General features: G+C 43.0%; 2 protein-coding genes across 4 annotated transcripts; both read left to right on the top strand.

Annotated features, from left to right (window-relative positions):
• The first annotated feature begins 381 nt into the window (after positions 1–381).
• HOXB9 (homeobox B9) lies at positions 382–4,342 on the top strand. 2 transcript variants are annotated; one of them, XM_084808274.1, is made up of 3 exons: positions 382–892; positions 2,352–2,450; positions 4,107–4,342. In XM_084808274.1, the coding sequence occupies exons 1-3, from the start codon at positions 382–384 to the stop codon at positions 4,340–4,342; spliced, it is 846 nt and encodes a 281-aa protein (XP_084664400.1). The 2 variants fall into 2 exon arrangements, with proteins under 2 accessions (XP_084664400.1, XP_084664401.1); XM_084808275.1 differs by lacking the exon at positions 2,352–2,450.
• A 9,565-nt stretch (positions 4,343–13,907) lies between these two features.
• On the top strand, positions 13,908–16,417 carry HOXB8 (homeobox B8). Of its 2 annotated transcripts, none has more exons than XM_084808277.1 (2): positions 13,908–14,489; positions 15,317–16,416. In XM_084808277.1, exons 1-2 carry the CDS (start codon positions 14,063–14,065, stop codon positions 15,619–15,621), a joined length of 732 nt encoding a protein of 243 aa, XP_084664403.1. In that variant the 5' UTR covers positions 13,908–14,062; the 3' UTR covers positions 15,622–16,416. The 2 variants fall into 2 exon arrangements, with proteins under 2 accessions (XP_084664403.1, XP_084664402.1); XM_084808276.1 differs by having other exon boundaries at positions 13,986–14,489; positions 15,314–16,417.
• Positions 16,418–18,434: the final 2,017 nt, after the last annotated feature.

Raw genomic sequence — 18,434 nt, forward strand, 5'->3', positions numbered from 1 at the left:
AGGGCGGTTTGACAGCCAAGCGCAACCCCCTCCGCCACGATTGATTTACGCCTGCCCTGACGCTTTATCAGCCTCACGAAAAAAGTTTGACCAATCATTTTGCTGGAAGCTCCCAACCCGGCAGTCCCGACTGTACTTTTTCTTGGCTAGGAAGTTGATGCTAGAGGAGGAAAGGGGGTTAAGCTAGAGTGTCGCCTGGTGTGTGTGTTTTTTTTTTTTTACGGCTGGCCCCCCCAACACCCAAACCCTAATATCTATAGAGCCAGCGTAACTAGAGATCTACTCCTCTCTCTCTCTCTCTCCTTTTTTTATTGCCTGCTTCCTTGCTTGCTTGCTTGCTTTCCCCTTCATTGAACAGCGGGGCTCGTATGATGTCCAAGAATGTCCATTTCTGGAACTCTTAGCAATTATTATGTCGACTCCATTATAAGTCATGACAGCGAAGACTCTCCCGCCGCCAAATTCTCTTCCGGGCAGTATTCAAACTCCAGGCAAACTAGCCACAGTGAGCACCTCGAATTCCCCTCTTGTAGTTTCCAGCCCAAATCCTCCGTTTTCAGCGCTTCCTGGACGCCTCTGACGCCACACACTGCCGCAACCCTTCCTTCGGTCTACCATCCCTACATCCAGCATCAAAACATCCCTACCTCCGATAGCAGGTATCTACGGAGCTGGCTGGACCCAGTGCCCAGAACAGAAAACATAGCCGGGCAGGGACCAGTTAAAACAGAGCCGCTGCTGGGACACCCCGGGGAAATCCGTAAACAGGGGACACAGGAGTACCATTTAGAAACTTCTGCTGGAAGGGAAGGGATCGCTTCCAATCAAAGGCCCAGCTTCGAGGACAATAAAGTTTGTGAAGGAAGCGAGGACAAAAGCAGGCCAGATCAAAGTAAGTTATAAAAAGTGAGGAAGTAAACAGCATAAAATCCTAAGAGGGGGTGTCATAAAACGGCACAATGGGCGAGGTAAGCTTTAAAAAAAAAAAAAAAACAGGTCTTAAAAGAGAAATCTCCCCCTTTCTCCCCCAAAGCCCACTGGTGCTAATCTAGGATTGGGGTGGGGTGGGGTGGGGTGGGGGTGGGGTGGGTGGTATAGTTTACTCTGTTTATTTCGATATTTAAGAACTTCGGAGAAATGTCGTGTAAAAAAGGGGGGGTGATGAGTTTTGACCTTCCTCGCCCAGTGGCTTGAAAAAGCCCAAGTTACTATGGTGGTCTTTTATGCTTTATATAAAAATAAGCGGTGGGGAGAGGCAACGATAAAAGAGTGGGCTGTGTATGTGTGTCTGTCTGCCGGTCTGTCTGTGTCTGGGGGGGGTGGGGGTGGAAAGGACGGGACGTGGAGAAGATATTTGTTTTTAAAAGGAACGGTAAGAAGTTCACGTGGAGAAGTAAGGAGGGGGCTTTGTGGTTCTGTGCCCTTGTTTACCTTGAAAGAGCCCCGGTTCCCTACGTTGCGTTTTCTTCTGTCACTCTGTCTTCCTGATTGTTGATTGTTGTTTGTTTATGAAATGCACCCGACGTGCGTATGAATATTTCAGAGCCAAAGCCGCCGCCGCCTCCCCCCCACCCCCGCAACAAAACAGTAAAGAAGGGAAACGAGCTTAATTGGGTTTTTTTATTTGCTATGGGGAACAGACTGGCAAACTCTTAAACTTAATCGTGTGCTTCTTTTTGCAACCTGGTGGTGGCTATTATCTCCCCCACCCCACCTTAGAGGAAAAATATAGTGAAAAGGATTGGGGGGGGGGGGGATGGAGGCGCAATAAAATATAATAAGAATCATCTTTGCCTGTTACGTATTATTCTGCAAGGCAAAGACGTGGTAGTTCAATTCCTTTCTCGATTGCATTTGCCCCGTGTGGGATGTTTCAAACAACCGGAGAGCCTAGTTCAGCATTTTGGTGGTGTGAAAAAGATTACTAGATGGTTTTAAAATCGTAGTGTAAGTAATGTCACCAAGGTGATGGTTCCCCAGAAGTTTGAGAAAAAATCTGATCATGTTGATTTTTAATCTCAACACTTCACAATTTATTTTTCTCCCTGCCCCCGCTTTTTAAAATTATGTGTATATTTTGAGTCCCCAGTCCGAAACGAAGTCGGGAAAACACTGTGAAGGACGATTTTGCTGGGCGTTTGTGCAATTCTGTTTGTCTCCGTAGTCTTTCACCAACATCCTCGCACAATGGGAGAGTGCGAAAATAACGCGTTTTGTGTTGGGGTATTGGCAGAAAATCTTGATCAGCGACTGAGGAGAACTATTGAGAAGAACTGGAAGGTTAAAAACAAAACACAACAAAAAGCTTATGTGCCCCTCTACCCTCCTCCCTTCCCCATCTTTCTCCCCAGCCCCGGGATTGAAGATAGATAAAAATCTTGCCCAAGAAAACCGCTCGATTCCAGAGGACCAGGGTGCCAATGGGCGTCCTGTGCATTCTAGCTTAGAAGGTATGTTTGTTCGTGTATGGAGAGAACGGTAAAAAGAAGAAAAAGAGGGTGGGAGGGAGTCCGTCCCAGAAGCAGGAGTTAACGTCTGTGCGTTCCTTCCCGTTCCTAGGCTGGTTTGCCATTAGGAAGGCATTAGCTACACAGGATCCACACCCTGTGAGAATTGCTTATTTGTATCTATCAGTGTGTGTGTGTTTTGTTTTCTTTTAGTAGCAAGCCAGCCGAATATTTCTCATTTTTGTTTCCTGTTTGGGGAGTAGCACAAAATGAAAGATAAACTTGTTTTCCTGTGGCAGACGTCATGTTTCCTTGAAGTGCCAAGAAATCACACGTGGGCACACACACACACACACGAGGGTCACTGGTGGAGATTTCATCCAAATGCCATTAAAAGATAGGTAGAGGTATTAATTATTAACAGCATGCCTCTTCTTTAATATTTAATTCTGCCTATTAGAGCCAGTCACTTCTGTTGAGGAAGCGGCTGCTATGATCTGTAAGAAACCTCTTTAAAACACACACACACACACACACCAGAATGCATTTCATTTTACTCAGAGGGAAATGTCATTGGTGCACCTCCTGCCCTACTTAATAGGAACCTAAGCTTGAGGGGCTGCTGTTAATTTCAGCAGGCGTCCAGGAAGTCAAACAGAAGTTTGGCTTTCTGTTCTAACACTTCCGCGTTTTATTTCTTTTCCTTTGAATAACATTTCACTTTTTTGCGAAATCAATACAGACCGGCCGGACTAGCCCAACTTTTGGCCCGCAGCGCAAATATATTATCGTTTTCCTACGCCAAAGATATGATCACAAAGATCCTCCTTTACTAACGAGTAGACTTATTACAATGAATAGCGTTGCACAGAAGTAGAGTCCAACCACAGAGCATTTTTGCTCTGCCCTCTATAGAGGGAGCCCAGCATTTCACCGTAAAGTTGCTGTTTCTCAAATTGCTGTCTGGGGTAAAATAATATCTATGGTCACAATACAGAGCCCACTCGGTAGCTACTGCGTGGCTTGCGCAGGAGAATGTCCCGGTGAATTGTGCCTCATGATATTTTACCCCCTGGTGTTAGGACGACCGTGATGTGAATGCCTTTTCTGGGCAACAATTAACAGGTGATTTCTTTCCTCCTTGGTAGTGTAGAAAATAGTGTATCACGATTTATTTATTTATTTAAAAAGAAAAAGGTACAAAAGCAGGAGAAGCAGTGCTAAATTATTCATGCTTTTATATGAATTAGTTCGTATAGAGGACACTCGGCTACCTAAGCAATAATACACGCACATCATCCTCTAAATCTGCGTGGGAAAGACCTAATTTTCCCACAGTATTAGTATGAAAATAGATCCTCCCTTCCAATAGCTGTATAATTCGTAACTATCTCCAGGGTAGGAAAGTGCCTACTTATCTTTTGGTCCTCGCATCAGCTTCTACTCCATACATGTTTACATACTTCCACACAAACATTAATGTATGAGTAAGTATGCGTTTTACAACTGTTTCTTTGCGTGGCTTTCCCTTACACTTTGCAAAACTTGGTGGGTGCCCACTTCTTCTTCGACCAGTTCGAAAGCTGGTCAAAAGTCCTTCTGAGGAACCAGGGGGCTTTGGTGGCGGTCTCTGACGGGTGTCCGCTGTTTCTCTTTCAGGTAATCCAGCAGCCAACTGGTTGCACGCTCGCTCCTCCAGGAAGAAACGATGCCCGTATACCAAGTACCAGACCTTGGAACTGGAGAAGGAGTTTCTGTTCAATATGTACCTCACCAGGGACCGTAGGCACGAAGTGGCCAGGCTTCTCAATCTGAGCGAAAGACAAGTCAAAATCTGGTTTCAGAATCGAAGGATGAAGATGAAGAAAATGAACAAGGAACAGGGCAAAGAATGAGGATTCTCTACCCCCCCACACACACACACACACCTTCTTCTCTCCCTCAGTTTTAGCCCCCTCTCGAAACTTATGTTGTGTTTATGGGCAATGATTTCCCCAGCAGTGCTTGAGATGACAACAAAACCTAGCCAAACCAGAAACAGACCGCCTGGTTTGCTCGCAAGGAGAATATATAACGATTGCACCTGTTCGTTTCCATTGGGTCTTTCCCACTTTTTAAAGATATTGGCGAGGTAACGCTAACTTGAGGTATTTCTTGTTTTTGTTTTGTTTTTGATTGGGGTGTGTGTGTTACTTATAACTGGCGACACTATCAACTTTATACATAAGTGGTTCCTTTGGATGGTCTTCACTGAGCCACTTACAGCACATTCCTATCCATGTCCGCTCAGAAGTAAGTCCCACTGAATTCAATGGAGCTTACTCCCAGGCATGGTAAGTGTGCATAGGATTCCAGTTTTGACTGCCCCCCTACCAATAAAAAAACACCCTCTCACGGAAACCGTCCCAAACAAAGGCCACATCCCACCTGAATCTTCATCTGAGCCAGTAGCTTTGAAAGCAACCGGGAGCTGAGCGACAGCAGTAGAGAGTTCCAGGTGGATTGTGCCCCAATACTTCCTCCATATCAAGTCCCTCTTCTTAATGGGAAGTGTAAGTGGAGAACCTGGTGGAAACGTCAGTGAAAACTATTAAACCCACCAACTTTGGGGGGACTTACGTCACTTTCTTGAGGGCCAGAAGACGTTCCCTTCCACATGTAATCCCCCACCCTCCCTTCCTCAACACAGATTCACCTGGCGCAGATGAGCGACTTTTTTTTAAACAAAAGGTTGTTTATATAGCAATGTCACTTTCAAAATGAAGCTTGTGACAGAAACCATCAAAAGACACAGAGGGCACAGTCTCTTGCCCAGCCTCTCATTTTTTTTTCCAAAGGGTTGTAAGCAATGGGTTAGTCAAACTTAAGTTCCATTCATTTAAATGGGTCTTCTCTAAGCAGGACTAACATTGGATACAACCCAATGGGCTTGTGCAGGAGATCTTCCAGGGGTGGGCATGTGTCCTTGACTTTCCTGTCAAGCTCGTTCCAACTTTTAAGGTTGGACAATAGATGGGCCAGGCAGCAGAAATTTTGGAATTGGGGGTACTGGATTGGGGAGAACACCCTAGCTTTCTAAAAGTGATGAGAAAGCTGTGTGTTCCTAATCTCTGGCTATTTATGATTTATTGTATAAACGAATATTCAGAAAACCATTCAAGTGCCAAGTGTGGTATGGGGTCTCTGGATTTTTCTCTCCCCACCCCTCCAATCAGGTTTCTGTGAGAAGTTTTAATACTTGAATATTCTAGGAATGTTTTTTGTTTGCACCCCGTTGCTTCTGAAGAACATATTCATCTTTCATGATCACATGAAAACATACTTTGAGTGGCATAAAAGGAAGACTTTGGGGCTAGTTTTTCTTTTAATGAAACAGATATACATCTTCATTATTTACAAGAAGAATTCCCATTTCATACTAGAAAGAAGGGGGTTCTCATCTCTAAGTCCTCCCCCCCCCCTTTAAAGTCACCCTACATGGAATTCTGTTCCCGTTCTTACTGTTTAAATTAGTTTTCCCCTCTTTGGTGGAGCTTGGGGACGGGGAAGTAGATAAGTAAGTAACTTTAGTACAAGGTGATTATGTGGTGTGTGTGGTTTTTTGTTTTGTTTTCTGTTTTTATAGAGAAAATGTGTTCGTGGTTGTGCTTTTGTGAATGTTCCGCTTGTTTTCTGTGGCTTTTAGGAATATAAAATGGGGTATATATACCTCTTAGTTCCAGAACCGGTAAGGAGTATACTATGTAAACCCATTCCCCACGCTTTTGCATTCTTCCATTTCGAGTTACCACTTTTAGAAATAACACCATTATGTGGTGAAAAGTTTTCATAACATAAGAAAGGGGATGGGAAATTGAGAGAGAGAGAGAGAGAGAGAGAGAGAGAGAGCGCAAGAGGAAATTAATGACTATCTTTCAGGATCTTTCTAGACAAAACAGTCCCAGCAGAGAAATCTAATTTCATAGAGTGTTGTATAGAATTTTTATACCATTTTGCCTGCTGACAAGCAGTTGTTCTTTAGTAATTTGATAGGCATATTTTAATCTTTCAAAATAGCATTGCGTGGTTTGAAGGATTTCCCGAAGATGGGGAGCAAATAAATCTTTTAGGGTTTAGTTCAGTGTAAAAATATTCCACATTTTTAAAAGGAGGGTTTGGTGGGTTTTTAAAAATCACTTTCCTTAAAACCCTTGGAATGCTCGGATACTAAATAGGTTTTCTTCACGGGGTGGGGGTTGCAGAACTAATCCTCTATAAGGCAAACAGTAGGCGAGTTGCTTCTTATAGATTAAAATGTTAACTTTAGCGTGTCCCAGTGGCTTAAATAAGTCAAACTTTACATTGTCTTACAATACCGATTTCATAAACGAAGTATCCCATTTTATTTCTCTACTAGTAAAAATAAAATCGGAGGTGTTTTGTTTTAAATAGTATTATCATCATTAAGGTGTCTATTGTGCCAGCTGAGGTTTGGTAGAATTCTGTGGTGTGTCTGTGTTTCTCTATTCACTGGTTCCTCAAATGAATCTAAAAACTAACTGGAAACACGGAGTATCTTTGAAAAATCACCCTGAAGTCCTTTCAAGGCTAACATTAACATTTTGTAAAGAAACCTGTCTCCATACTTGTATTACCATATTCACTCATTTTAGTCACAGACTCATTCCAAGACCTTATTAGTGAAGATGAGAAATGTTTTTTTAAAACTGCATTTTTTGCTAAAGCATGGATTAATAAAAGAAGCTAGTGGATTTCGTTAGAGATAATTTCGTCTTAGGAGAAAAAACATGATGAAAACCATTTATTGTTTCTTCTGTTCTATAGGGTCAAAATCTATTTTCCACAGTTGTTTAATGCCTCTGAATAAAAATCGATTTTGTGGGGGACCCTTACCTATATCTCATTATGTTATACTGCTTCTCCTAGAACTTCAGAAATATTTGCAATTGTGTTCGTTTGTTTGTTTTCTTTAGTGGCTTTTTAAGGTGTGTTATAAAGATCTGGGTTTTTAAAATTTTGTTTTTGTTTGGTCAGAGGTTCTTTAAAAAAAAGTCACATAGAAAAGCCAATAAGAATTCATTTTCAGTGTATTTTTCTTTCCTTCCATGTGTTAAACCAGTTGTATGTCTAAACCCATTCAGCAAAACAGAAATAAAGCAGTTCTCCGTCTTTCAATTTGTGGTGATATGAGTCATTATTATTACTTTTAATTATTACTACTAAAAAGAAGAAAGGATGGATGAATGGATGAATGGATGAATGAGGGAGTATGTGAGTTACAGAATACTGTGTTTACACATTGCACTATGGAAAGCTTCTACATGCAATCCAGGCATGGTATGGTGAAGGTTCTTTGTCACTATTCAAGAGGGTGTAGATCCAGTAAATCCCCCAACTTGTCTCTTTGAGTAAAGGGGGGGGGGAAGAGAAAACATCATAGAGATCCCGATAGTCATATTTTCCAGAAGAATTCTGTAGAATGCCTGACAAGCTTTCTTGTACTTCTGTGTCTTTAAAGTTATTCCTTCTCCATGCTTCAGATAGAGCCATTAGATACTGGGAAAGGTTATTCTTTTGTTACATTGTCATTACTGATGCTCAAAATGCAACCAACAGGCAAGAAAGGAAGCAACCAAGATTTTCTTCAACATTATCTTTGAAGTGTAAAATTGGGTCAGGTTGAGAGAAAAAAAGAAAAAAACTACAAGGTATTTTCATGATGAGAATTTAAAAACAAATAAATAAAATGTTTATTTATTTATTTGGCAAACCCTGAGAAGAGAGGGAAATGATGGCTGGATCTTACTGGAGTAGAAGTGGGAGAGTAGCTTGTCATAAAAGAGAGAAGAAAACTCTGTGCAGTAAGCTGCAATAAAAGAATATGACCGCCATAAAACTTTATAGGGTATAAATTTCTGAAGGTTAAGGAACTAAGCAACTGTAAAGCAAACAAGAGTAAAAAACTTTCAGAAGCCCCTAAATTACTAGAATGTCCTGAGAAAGGAGGTGGGAGGGAAGAATGGGAGAAGGAGGAGGAAGGGATAGGGCTTACATTTCTGCCTAGTTCTCCCAGAAATAAGGAACACTTAAAAAAAAAAAAGTTTGAAGAAAGAAAGAAAAGAGAGAGAGGAAAGCCTTTGTTAATTTATTCCCCCTTAGCGGATTTGGTGAACATGCACCGTTCTGGATTGCTTCACCCTTTGTCTGGCACTTCTTATCACTTCCAAACCGCCAGCATCCTGGACCATAAACTCACAGCAACCACCACCACCAGCCCAACACACACAAAAACACACTCACAAGCCACCAGATATAGACACCCACCCCAAAGTTCTGGTCAGACGTCTGGGTTTAGAAAGCTTTTCTCCAGCCTTTAAAAATCTATTTACAACCTAAGCTTTCCCCCTTCCAGAGCAGAATACTTCAATTGTTTAGTCTCGAGCTTTGAAACAATGGTGGTTTTTCAAAAGCGAAATCCCAGCCTCTCTCTCTCTCTCTCTCTCTCTCTGTCTCTCATTGCCTCGAAAACGACCGGATGGAAAGTAGTGCCTCTACAGCAAATCGAGAGACTTCTGAGAAGGAGAAGGACACTCCCTTCCCACTCACAATCATATGCGGAATCTGATAATTTCATAAATGATTGATCCTATGCAACAATGCTTTAAAACGCACACAAAGGGAAAGAAAGAGAGGGTGCGCACAGCAAATCTTCCTCCCTAACCCATCTTTGTTTATTGGCCCTATGTGTGTATGTGTGTGCGCGCGCGCGCGCGCGCGCGTTTAAGGGTGTCTTACTTCGAATGATCATTAGATGGTGGTATTACTCCACTTTAGAACTCACGACCGGACCGACGACTAGCCGTTCATTTGGTTTCTTTCCCTCTTGAGTCCACAACACCTTGATTTCATTAGGAACAATAAACTGAATTGTTGCTCAAACCCATTGTGAATAAATCCCCCGACATAAAATATAGGTTCAATTATGGCAATCTCCCCGTTTCTTCTTAGAAGGTATATGCATTCAAGTCCATTTGACGATGAGCATCCAAAAAGGTGTTTTTTAAAAAAGAAAAGAAAAACTTGCTTCACAAATGGAGCGGGAAGTTCTCTTGCGCAAGCCCCATTGCAATGAAGGGAGACTTCGGAAGGGGTTCTGCAAGGGGAAAAAATCCTCCTGTGTTGGTGAATTGGGTATCTAGTGCCAGCATGAAGTCGTGTGTGTGCGTGTGTGTGTGATACACCAAGCAAGCAAACACTCGTTTAATAACACAATAATATGGTCCTGGGGATATAATTTGGTCCTCCGGGTGTTTGGTGGTGTCAAAAGCTTATGATATTTATATTACAGTTTTCAAAATCTAGGATTTGTTTTGCCAGAAAGGATGGGTGGGTCACAGGTTTGGGGAGAGGTCATGTGTTGTCCATTCCACGCGTGTGTCCCATTGTAGTTTGGTGTGGATCATTGCAGAATATTATACAATGTCGACAGTTTAAAGGAATAACCAGTAAGTACTGCCGGTACTGCTTGTAGGATTGTTGAACCACTGCTTTTCTTAATGTCCTCCCCAGCTTTTTGTGAACCTTGCTAATGTCACACATTCCTGGTGTGTGGTGTATGTGTAAATATATAAATACGAATGGAAGCAGGGTAATATTCAAAATGATTTGAAAACAGAGATGAATTTATCCTTTAAAATGATTTATTTGGTCCAAGAAGCATGCAACAGCAAGTTTTGTTGCCAGAAATTCGCTTTATAAAAAAAAATCCTTTTTTCAACACCCCCCCCCCGCAATGATAAGCAATGGGCATTATTTAATATAAAACACATCCCTTGTTGGACAAAAAGAACAACACGATGAGAGAGAACATTAGGAACATTAGGAACGTGATCCCATTTTAATAACGGAGTTCTATCAAAAGCTTACAACCTTTTGGGGAGAAGGACATGTCAGATGCGTGACATTCGATACACAATTTTGTTAAATGACACAAAACCTATTTTACAGCAGCGCAAAACCAAGGGGGGGGGAAACAAGAAACTGAAAGCCCCCCCCCCTTCCAATCTCAGTTGCAAATCACCAATTCCACTCGAAAGGCAAATTTCAGCAACTCTGAATGTTATAGAAGCTGCAATCCTTTAACCAGAAGTAGTTTGTACAAATTAATAGAAACCCCGTTGGAACCCACCCACCCCCCAACAACCAAAAACTCATGGAGCTATAAAGTAATGCAAAGTTACAGTTTACCAAGTGATGTATTTGGGGGAAAGATTTCCTAATAAATCTTTCCTCCACTGGGTATTTGTAAATTATGTTCCCACTTTCTCTCGTGGTTTTCACCCTCTTTATAATAGAAACATTTTCCTTTCATCAGAGGTCCCTGGTACAGTATGCCGATGATTTAGTGCCAGCGACTATTTCTTGATCCATTGGCGGGGCTTTGTAGGACATCATGCACTAACCTGTACTGTACTTGGTAAAAATGTTAACTTCCAAGACAACTTAGCCCTCCTCTCTCCCTTCCTGCTCCTTTTATATATCTTTTATCTCTGTCTCTATCTCTATGTGTGTGTGTGTGTGTGTGTGTATATATATATATATATATATATACACACACATACACACACACACACACACACTAACAATACAATATACACATGTTGGTACACATATGGTCTAGGTTAATAGACATATATGTGTATGAAATATCTACCTTAAAAGTACCTATATTATAATGCACATTTTTTTAAAAAAAAACCTCAAACCTGTTAGCAAATCCCATATAATTGAGAACTGATTGCAAATTTATATAGACCCACATATCTACAGCAGGGGTGGTGATGGTGGAGCGGAAATCATTCTCTGAAATCATCTTAGATCAGTATTCGAAACTTTGGGGTTTCAGCCTGCAATCCTAAACGCAGTTACGAGGGAATAAGCCCCATTGGACACTGTAGGACTGACTTCTGAGTAAAAATGCATTGAGTTGTGCTGTAAATGGTTTAAAATAGTAGAGGAGAGAGAAGACCCCATCTTCTGTTTTGTTCTGTTATTTGGTGGATTTATGGGTAGTAATAATCAAACATTAAAAACAAAAAACCCACAGATATTTATTCTACTTAGGGGGTAGTAAAAGCGAATATAAAAATAAAATCTTATTTTTTTAAGGACAAAACTCTCATTTAAGGCATCTGAAGCAGTTAAAATACGTTTAATTGTGGGAGATTAAGGACTGGGATAAAATTAATTCTTTACAAAATAAAACAGAACAGCTCTTACTTTTAAAAGAAATTAGCCTGGATAATCTTTGAACAGTTTTCTTCCTTCCTTCCTTTCTTTTTCCCTTCCAGTTTAGGTAGGTACCACAGTAGGAATTATTCTTTGAAGTCATATATCTTGAAATTTTGGTTTGCAGGAAAGAGTTGATGTCTTGGAAACGTTTCGTTTCAGAGCTGAGAGCACGTTTGAACTCGCCTTTGAGGTGTAAACAGTATGTGGCTCGTGGGGTGATTGGGGGCGGGGTGGGCGGAGTGGACCCAGGGCAAGAAAAAGTAGGTTCGGAGGTCCCAAAAAGTGTATTTTCAGTTTAATTAGATTTCAGAAAGGTGCTCAATGTGCTTGTGGAGGTGGTGGGGGGGGGGAGTTTACAGGGACCCTCCTATTTGGAGGGGCAGCGATGGTTAGGACTGTGGCTTTCGGAGGTGGGGGGCCAGGAGGGATCAAGAAAAAGCTCCGAAGTCTCATGATTTGAGGAAACATCTTCATAATAGTTGCTGACTGCGTTAAAAGGCTCCTAGAATTTACCCCCTGTGTGCTTATATCGAGGAAAATTGTCGAGTTAGCATGTTAAACGCTGAAAGCCAACTTTAACAAACGTCAGTAAAATAGAAAAGCGGCCCCCCTTCTACCCACAGCCTCCCCCTTTCATCCCCCCCACCTCTTTCCAGCGTTAAAAGCACCTTGTGGCTCGAAGTTTGCTGGGGTGTTGGTGATGGCGCTGAGAATGGGCGCATCTGAATGCTCAGTTAATAATAGCCATAAATGTGGCGTTTTGGAGGTGATAAAGAGACGCCACATCGCATCATCTCCTATGTGGAAGGAGAGGAGGAGGGGGAGGGGGAGGAGGAGGAGATCAGGAGGGGGGGTTAGAGCCGAAAAGTCAATGTTATATATGAAAAACTATAATCATTTTAATTCAGTATTGACACCCCAACATCTTGCGATAATGGAGTTTAGGCGCCAATCGAAGTCTGGGTTTTTATAGCAGTACAGGAAAAAAAAAGTCGTAAAAACCCTTTAACAGCTTTTTATGTAGTGCGATATAACCAGCAAGAACATCTCCGGGTGTGTTTTTATTTATTTATTTATTTAGTTGTTGTGGTGTGTGTGTGTGTTTTTATTTTATTTTATTGCGCTTTATAGTTTGTTAAACAGTTTACTGCCCCCCTCTTTGGGGGGGGCGTTACAAATGGGCCATTTCTTTCTTTTCGCGCTGATAGTTAAACCTTTATCAATAATAAGGAAATTGATCATTAAAATGTTAAATCTGACTACCTCGTTTGTTTTAAAATATGTTGAGGCTACAGGACGCCGTACGATTTGATAACTTGGTATTAAAATACCAATTACATTTATAGGAGGCTTTTAGAAAAAAACGGGTAGCAATTAAATCCGGCCTCTTTTTACAGTTTTCCAAAGCAACCCTGACATTTTCCAAAGGCTAAAACTGCCTCGTTAAAATATTAAAAAAAATAATAAAAAATGGAAATTAACGATGGGAGCAAAGCCTCTCTTTAATTTTTCAACCCTCCCCAAATATCAATCTTTTGGGTGGGCTTTAGGTAGATGATTTGTCGTGAGGCGAGAGATATCTCATTAACGTAGATAGTTTAGCATATTTAATCTCTATATTTACCCCACCCCTCCCTCTCTCCCTCGCTCTCGCTCACTTGCGCGCTCTCTCTCCCCCACTCTCTCTCCCTCTCCCTCTCTCTCTCTCTCTCTCCTCCTCTGTCTCACACTCACTCTCCTTTCTGCTCGCAGGCTGTTCAGAGTCCGTGTGGAGTACGTGGAAACCAATAGGATGAGGGTTCCGTAATAGATGCAAATGATCCAGAAAAGACACTGCGAAATATGAACAAACTCATTTGCTCTGAAGTAAATCACGGAAAACTGTTTATGAACTGGCACCTCTCCTTGGAAATGTAAAGCGAGAACTCTTTTTAAGTGTCGATTTTTTTTAAGGGGGGGGTAAAGAAGAAGGAGGGGGGAAAGAAGAAAAAGGAGAAGAGAGAGAGAGAGAAAGACAGAGAGAGAGAGAGAGAAAGGAATAATAATAATAACAACAACAACAACAATCACAACAACAACAACAACAACAACAACAATAAAAAGCAGGAATCCGGTACCATGTACTGTGGCAAAGAGTTTTGACTCAATCCTTGGGATTTTTTTTTTTTTATCTATGTATATCTGTATATACTCCTGGAAATCACAAAGACTCCTGGGTTAGCATCTCATCGCCTTCATCTGATTTTTGTGACTAATCTCCGCTGGCTTTTGATACACCCTAACCTTGTACTTACACCTAGCTCTATTTAAAGTAGCCTGTTTGTATGACAATGAGCTCCTATTTTGTCAACTCCCTCTTCTCCAAGTACAAAACCGGGGACTCCTTGCGCCCCAACTTCTACGACTGTGGGTTCGCCCAGGAGCTCGGAGGGAGACCGACGGTGGTGTACGGGCCGAGCACGGGGGGCACCTTCCAGCACCCCACCCAGATCCAGGAGTTCTACCACGGGGCATCTTCTCTCTCCAGCTCCCCTTACCAACAGAATCCCTGCGCCGTAGCGTGCCACGGGGACCCCGGCAACTTCTACGGCTATGACCCGTTGCAAAGACAAAGCATCTTCAGCGCCCAGGAATCCGACCTGGTGCAGTATCCAGACTGCAAGCTCGCCTCCACCGGCCTGGGGGAAGACGCGGACAACTCCGAGCAGAGCCCTTCTCCCACGCAGCTCTTCCCCTGGATGAGACCGCAAGGTGAGGAGGTATCTTAGAAAGGGCCGGCCGCCCAGCCACCGCGAAAGGCATTTCCTGAACCCATAAAACAAGTTCGCCCTCCTTTTTCCCACCTCTTCCACTATCTTTCCCCCCTCCCCCCCCACAACTCTCAGTTACTTTTTACTGTTTTATGAGCGTAAACTTTTGCACTTCTCAATTGCTTTATCGCTTAATTACCCTGAAAGGAAGCCTTTTTCTCCTGAATGGGGAGGACTGGACTTCTCCCCCCCCCCACCACCACCTTTCAATGGGAGAAGCTTCCCTTAAAGTTTATGGTACTTTTACAACCTTCAAGACCTTCTTTTTGTGTCTCTCCTTCACCTCCTCCTCCTCCCCCCCTCCCCTCTCTAGTCATTATCTTCTTTTTAACCCTCTGGAAATGTGATGGGCATGAGATGGCGGTGGCATTTTTAGGCACTGGGGAGGGCATTCTTGCTGGGGCAGGGGAAAACACCCAACCAAGAATAATTTTCGTAAGAAAATGACAGGACCGGGTGGGAGGGAGGTTTGGAGGCGATGTTTCTTTTCAAGAAAGCAGGGGTGGTATTGCAAACTGGGCGGGGGGGGGGATTGAGCGCAGACCGGGTCGTCTTCGTACCTCTCTCCCTCCACCCATCCTTGGATAATTACCCTTCCCTTTGTAACATTATAGAAGGGCAGTTCCGTCCCTGCCTTTGTGCGTGTGTGTGTGTGTGTGTTTGTCTGTGTCCCTCCTCTCTCGTTGTCTCAGTTCCCGAAGCTGTTTCAAGCGTCTTCTCAACCTCCTTCTCTCTCCCTCCCACCTCCCTCCTCCAACACCCTAGCAGCCGCTGGACGGAGGAGAGGCAGGCAGACCTACAGCCGTTACCAGACCCTGGAACTGGAGAAGGAATTCCTTTTTAATCCTTACCTGACCCGCAAGCGGAGAATCGAAGTGTCGCACGCGCTGGGACTGACCGAAAGGCAAGTGAAAATCTGGTTTCAGAACAGGAGGATGAAGTGGAAAAAGGAAAACAACAAGGATAAATTCCCGAGCAGCAAATGTGAACAGGAAGAATTGGAGAAACAGAAAATGGAAAGGGCGCAGGAGGTGGAAGAGGGCGGAGAAGCACAGACCGGGGACAAGAAGTAGCCGCTGGGAAACTGGACAGGCAAGCCTCAAAGAACCCCTCGTCCTTCCATTAATGGCAGTTAACGTGAGAGGTGGCGGGGGGGGGGGGTAAACGCTGCTTAGGGGAGGGGGAGCTCCCCTTTTATTGCTGTAAAACAATATAGCTGTGAGCGTCTTCTTCTTCTGATTGTCCTTTGATACATACAACGAACTATATATATATTTAAAAAAAAGAGAGATCTTGGGGTCTTTTTAGCTTTGTTGTTTTTTTTTTCTTTTCTTGCCAGTTAAGAATTAGTAATAGTGTAATGCAATAGCTTCTGTTAACCATGACTGTGAAAATTCTTTCCCTCTCTCTCCCTCCCTCTCCCTCTCTCCCCCCACTCCTTCTTTCACCCCTTCCCTCCTTCGCTGCCCCTCCCCGTTTGGGACACACTCTCAGTGCTGTAGAAAATATGTAAAAATTATATACTGCACTTTGAAGACCTTTCTTTCTTTCTTCCCCTCTCTCTTTCTCTCTAATGTATGTATATATATATAGAAAATATGTGAGATCAATACCTAGTGCACTTTTAAAACCAGCCCCCCACTTTCTCCTCTCTCTCTCTCTCTGCCCTGCTATTTTTCTCTCTCCCCTTGTTGTGGTTAAACTCTTCTGCAGGTAGCTCTGAAAACACACCCGACAACATGAAACTGCCTATTTATGATGTAGTTGTCTTCATTTTTGTTGTTGTTGCTGTTGTTAATTTTCTCCCTTCCTTTTCGGTTCCCATTTTGCTTTGTTTATGCGTTTGTCTTTTTAAGTGTCTCTATCTTGAAAAAGAAAAAAGAAAAAGAAAAAAAGGGATAAAAGAAAAATTAAAGAAAAATTAAAATTTCTCTCTCCCCCTCCCCCCTCTGTTTAGTTAGCATGCACACCGTGGAAGAAGTTGTAAAAAGTGTTTTGTTTTTCCCCTTGGGTTTTGGGGTTTTTTCCCTCCTTAGGTTTACTGTGAAAAAAAAAGAGAATGTATACTGTATACGTGAATTATTTTATGGGGGGCGGGGAAACTAATGCTATATTTTGTTGTTCTTTCTTCACTTTGTTCTATTGTCGAAGCCTGGAAGCAGAGGAAGAAAGGAGTAACAATAAAGTTTACAAGCCACAATTCCTCCGTGACATTGTTCTTTCTTCACCCTGCTTAAGATTTCCTCCGGGACGTCTTGGAGAGAAAGTTTAAAAAACACCTAAACAAACAAACACCCAGCCAAACAGCCCTGTTGTAATCCAAGGAAGTCTTTGGAGAGACACCGAAGAAACTCGTGGCTTTCAAATACACCTGAAGTGTTTGGAAGGGGGTTGGGAAGAGGCATTGGGGAAAAGGCTGGATTTGAAGTGTTGCAGACATATCCTTCATGGCCGCAGATCAGGAGACAGGATGGATGCTCTTAGTTTCAGAAAACTTGTGCCTGTGCCTGTGCGTGCGTGTATGTTGTCACTGCTGAATTCCCAGCCCCTGGTCCTACCAGGGTCCTCCCCTTCCTTTGGTCTCTCGGTCTGTGGCACATTGTCAGTTTTGCTCCCCTCTACTCCCCTCCTGTGATGAGCCTAAGCATGATGTATACACCCTCCCTATCCCCCCTTTTCTGTTTTTTGCAACATAACCTTGAAAAGAAGGACCTCCTGCCAATCTCTTAACTGCAAGGCCATCTTTATTCTTATTTGTCATAGGGGGCTTTGATAAGTTTCATTGAAACGTGTGCCTTTCTATTTCTCTCACTCCCTTTCACTTACTCACTCACTCTCCCTCCAACCTCTCCCATTTTTCCGCTCTTTTCTTTTCTTTTCTTTGGAAACCTTCCCTGCTTCCCCAGCAGAAAGCAGAGTAACCAGCTGGTCACATTTTCCTTCTCACTGTAATTGAGTCCAGCAGAAGAGCTGACACGCTTAAATAGAGATCTGTTGTAATCTTTCCTCCCCCCCTCTCCCCCCCCCCTTCCGCCACCAGAAAAAGCAAAGCCAGCGCCAAGACCCAACGCCTGTGGCACTGGAATAAATTACATATAGAACTGAATGGCGTTTAGAAAGGGAGATACTGACGAGGGTAACGGGGGGGGGGGGGCTTGGAAGTGAAATATTAAGTATCGCTGTGGCCGGCTGGGGGCTCCTGGCGAGTCAGATGAGAAGTCCCTTTGCGGGGATGGGGGGACAATGCCAGGGCCAATGGAATGGCATAGTATAGAAACCCGCCCCGAGGATGCGGGATAGGGCGGTGTATATACCTATCCAGCTTTTTCCCCTTGTGAGTGTGCGAAAGAGAAAGACGGGGCTGGGGGGGACTAAGTCCAACCGTGATCATAAAGGTTTATGTCTCCTACTTTTATCCGTTTCTTTAAAAACAAAAACAAAAAAAACCTGGGCACAATTAGTAGGACGTTCTCCTGTGCAATCCCAAAAATTGTGATGCCTGTTATGTCCGACAACTTGGGTGTCCCCCCCCCCCGTCCCCCAATCTCTTCTTCCCCCTCAGTTTATTTCGCTCATATTTTACCGCTTCCTCGTTCACGGTTTTTTCCTCTCTCTCTCTCTCTCTCTCTCTCTCCTTTTTCTTTTCTCTCTCCTTAGCCTCCACTACCCCCTCTTCATACACCCCTTTCCTTGTTGTTGTTTTTCCTCCTCTTTTCCTGATAGTCTTACTTGATCTCACCGGTGGCTTATTGACTCGTCTGCACATTTCGGCTCCTTCCCGCTTCTATCTTGGGAGGTTTTGTATCCTATCATCAATAATGCATCGTATTGTATAAATCCCAAACAGTGCTCCATACATAGTGTTTTTCCCCCTTTTCCATATTAC

The sequence above is a fragment of the Heloderma suspectum genome, chromosome 6 (genome assembly GCF_057233095.1).
Source record: "Heloderma suspectum isolate Gila_16-S chromosome 6, 16-S_ref, whole genome shotgun sequence".
NCBI lineage: Eukaryota > Metazoa > Chordata > Lepidosauria > Squamata > Helodermatidae > Heloderma > Heloderma suspectum.